This window comes from Ipomoea triloba, chromosome 6 (genome assembly GCF_003576645.1).
Source record: "Ipomoea triloba cultivar NCNSP0323 chromosome 6, ASM357664v1".
NCBI classification, from domain to species: domain Eukaryota; kingdom Viridiplantae; phylum Streptophyta; class Magnoliopsida; order Solanales; family Convolvulaceae; genus Ipomoea; species Ipomoea triloba.
In genome coordinates, this window is record NC_044921.1 from 17,507,229 (window position 1) to 17,510,762 (window position 3,534).

Here is a 3,534-nt window from a genome sequence, read left to right on the forward strand (position 1 = left end):
CGACGATAGATGGCGATGAATTTTAGATCTGGAGGTTTGATTTTGTTTCTCTAATTTGGCGATGATTGGTTTTGATTGGTGGGAGGCGATGTTTGGCGAAGAACGTGAGAATGGAGAAGCAAAATGCAGATCTTAGTTTTAATAGGGAAAAGGGTCAAATAAGCCCTCCAACTTTACCTAAGGAGTCAATGAGGCCCCTGAACATTTTAAAGTAGCAATTAAACCCATCTACATTGTATTTTGATGCAAAAAAGTCCATAAACCTATTAATGACCTGTGATCACAAGTCATTAGGATTCCGATCAAATTTCCGGCACACTCAGGCCATATTCCGGCACAAAAGTTACAGGCGACCATCGAACGGTCGCCGGTGACTCACTGGAGAAGGCAACCACTCCGGTGAGAGAAGGACCGGAGAAGGCAACCCAGTCACCGGCGACCGTTCGACAGTCGCCGATGACTTTTGTGCCTAAAATTTGATCCGAATTTTAATGACCTGTGATCACAAGTTATTATCAGGTTTATGGACTTTTTTGCATCAAAATACAATGTTGATGTGTTTAATTGCTACTTTAAAATGTTCAGGGGTCTAATTGACTCCTTAGGTAAAGTTGGAGGGCTTATTTGACCCTTTTTCCCTTTTTTTTTTTTTGTAGAAAAAGGTCAAATTGACCCTAAGTCGATGACCCTAATCTACGATATAACAATTGAAGAAATATCTCATTCTTGAAAATAAAGTACTTACCAAACAATAGAATATGTTTATTCCCGTATGCAACTTTTACCAGACCTATTATGTGAACCAAAAGAATTGGTTTCCTATTAACTTTTAATATTAGTTAAATTATTTATTCATTGAAATTATAACAAGTTAAATTTCCAATGTTATAATTAATTTATAATTACTCTGGATAGTTGTAATTAAATTATTAATTATATTTAATTCTTATTAGAAATTGTTATAAAAGATGGTTGATGTGGGATAAGTAGACTCCAAACTCCAAAGATAACCTTCACAATAACAAAAGCATATTAGAGATAGATGGGATATTAAATGTTAATGAGGAAGCATTGCATCCACACATATCCACCACCACTATGGATGTCCTAATGCTTGTCTTATCCTAATGAAGGAATACATGGTATCTGGCATATAGCTAAGCTAGCTGAATCAAATAGTCACAAAGAACTTACTCTGAGTAGAAAAACAAGTTGCTTCTCTGGATTGTAATGTATTGTGTGGGCATCATTGATCAACTATGATCCAGCTTAACATCCAAGCACTTCCCATGGTGCAGATCTAAACTGCAGGTGCTGCAAACCAGGAATAGCAGAGCTTCACTCCCAACATTTCAAGAGGTAAGCCATCCTGTCTCTTGTACTCCTTCACATTTCTCCATTCATAATTTACTACATAACATACAATCAATGTACATCTCTTTTTTTTTTTTGAGTGACGAAGAAAACTTGTAACCATTACTCGAAGGTATGTACTGGGTAAACCTCACTTTGTGACCTTGGCCAGCAAAAGACCACAAGGAGGTAAACCAATCTAAGTTATCCATAGCTGACCGGCTTAAACTAAGAAGGCTGCGATTCGAACTTGTGACCTTTGTGGTTAAGTGTGTATCCTTAGCCATCTTGGGTCATATTGTACCAATCTAGGCTTCTATCTTACCCTAAATTTCTACAAATATTCCTTCCCTTTCTGCCTTCTTCCTCGTGTCGCACCAGGTCGTTCTCATGGCGTCTTCCTCTTCCGCTTTTCTCACAATTGACTGTCCCTGCCTTTTTCTATCCTCTATGCTACCCTCAATTGCAGCTTTTAGATACATAAAAATGTATGTCCCAGTAGTCCTTGGTGATGCTACCTGTTAGGGTCAGTAGGGTATTTCATGGGTAAACTGGCAAACTGCAAACAGGGAATAAAAAAAAGAACAAGTGATGGCCACAAGAGTATATATAAAATAATGCAAATACTTCTTGACAACAGGTCTGCCGGACTTCGTCCTGCCAACTTTGGAATCAAAACTTTCATACATTTCCATTGTTACATCAATCGACAAAACTTTGATCAGTAAGAATCCAATGAATAAATAAACTGTCACTGTACAATAGCCTAGCAATCAAAAGGTTAGATGTTAGAGAAGCATGAAATATTCGATACCAAAAAATTATTAACCTACAAAACTTTGCCTGTTCCACCAACCTTTGCAGCTTCTTGAAGTAGCTGCACCCATCCAAATTCCACCTACTGTAAGCTCTCACTAATAAAATTATAGGGAGGCCAAAAAATTCTTCCAAGTAGATATTGGAAACTTGGAAATAAAGATTATTGCTAAATATTTTGTAACCTGATTTGCTCATGGGCTTTGACAGCTTCCAATGTGAAATTCTCCAAAGCTTTGAAAATTGGAAGCAAACCTCCTTGTAAACTACTGGAAGCTGCATCATGCACTAACTTTAAGGTGTCCTCGTGTTTTACTTTCTCTTCAACCAGCTTTTTCCGGAACGTGTCCAAGTCCACCTTTAGATCATCCAATGGAGAAACCCCATTTTCAGATGGAACCATAGACGCTCCTGTTTTTTGTGACATCGCATCTCGATCATGCCCCGTTCTTCCTTTCTCCATCTTAAGCATTTTAAGTCGTCTCTTGTAATCCTTTGACAGGTATTCGGCTCTAAGCCTCTGACGGTGCTCCTCATCCTGCCTTTCCCAAAGTTTCCGCAAGCTTGAAGCAAAATTGTTCATTGTCATTGCCACCCGAGTCTCAGAAATGGTTTCCATTGCATGATTCCAATCATTACATATTACAAAAATTGGAGGGGCACCCAAACGGCCAGGGGAGAAGGGAACAGGCCCATCAGGAGTTTCTTCTGGCTCATAAATAAGGCACCGAAGAAGCCACCCATTTAAGGACTCAACATAGGACTTCTGAGTGCAAATCCAATCGTTAAAGTGGCTACACCATGCAAGAAGCTGCAATTCAAGTTCAAGAGTAGCTCTCACTGTGGAATCAGCATGGACTCCAATGTTTGCTTTCAAAGCACGAGTTTTACTCTCCATGATTGCTTGAAACTGCTTCTGATGACAATTGAGCATGGACCTCCACATCCTTATCAAGCTGTCAGTCAAAATAATTTTGATTAAAGAAATACTCATTCCATCCCATTTTGTGTCTGATTCAATTAACGAGACTTAACTGAAGTTATGTATACTTCAATTTTTCATAATACTAAGTTTAGCATTAGTACAGAAAATGTATATATTTAGAAACTACATTAAAAATACTATTAAACACAGAAAATCAAATTTAAAAATAATAAGAAAATACTACTAAAGATAATAAGCAAAGAAGAAAGAGTTGGCTTGACTAATGAATAGTAAATAAGCCGGGTAAAAAGGGACAAAGGGAGTATCATTTATTTGGGTTGGCAGACAGAATTTATTCCAACAAATCATTTGTAACAAAAGAAACAACCTTTGGAGAGAGAGGAAGAAAAAAAGAGGGGGGGGGGGGGGGGGGGGGGGGG

General features: G+C 38.2%; 1 protein-coding gene across 1 annotated transcript in view; it reads right to left on the reverse strand.

The window, feature by feature from the left end:
* Window positions 1-1,012: 1,012 nt before the first annotated feature.
* The window catches only part of LOC116022558 (nitrate regulatory gene2 protein-like), an 11,309-nt gene continuing 8,787 nt past the window's right edge, over window positions 1,013-3,534 (reverse strand). The window contains exon 4 of the mRNA XM_031263310.1: window positions 1,013-3,125. Within this exon, the coding sequence (XP_031119170.1) occupies window positions 2,339-3,125 (787 nt within the window). The 3' untranslated portion in view covers window positions 1,013-2,338. The remainder of the gene's footprint in view (window positions 3,126-3,534) is intronic.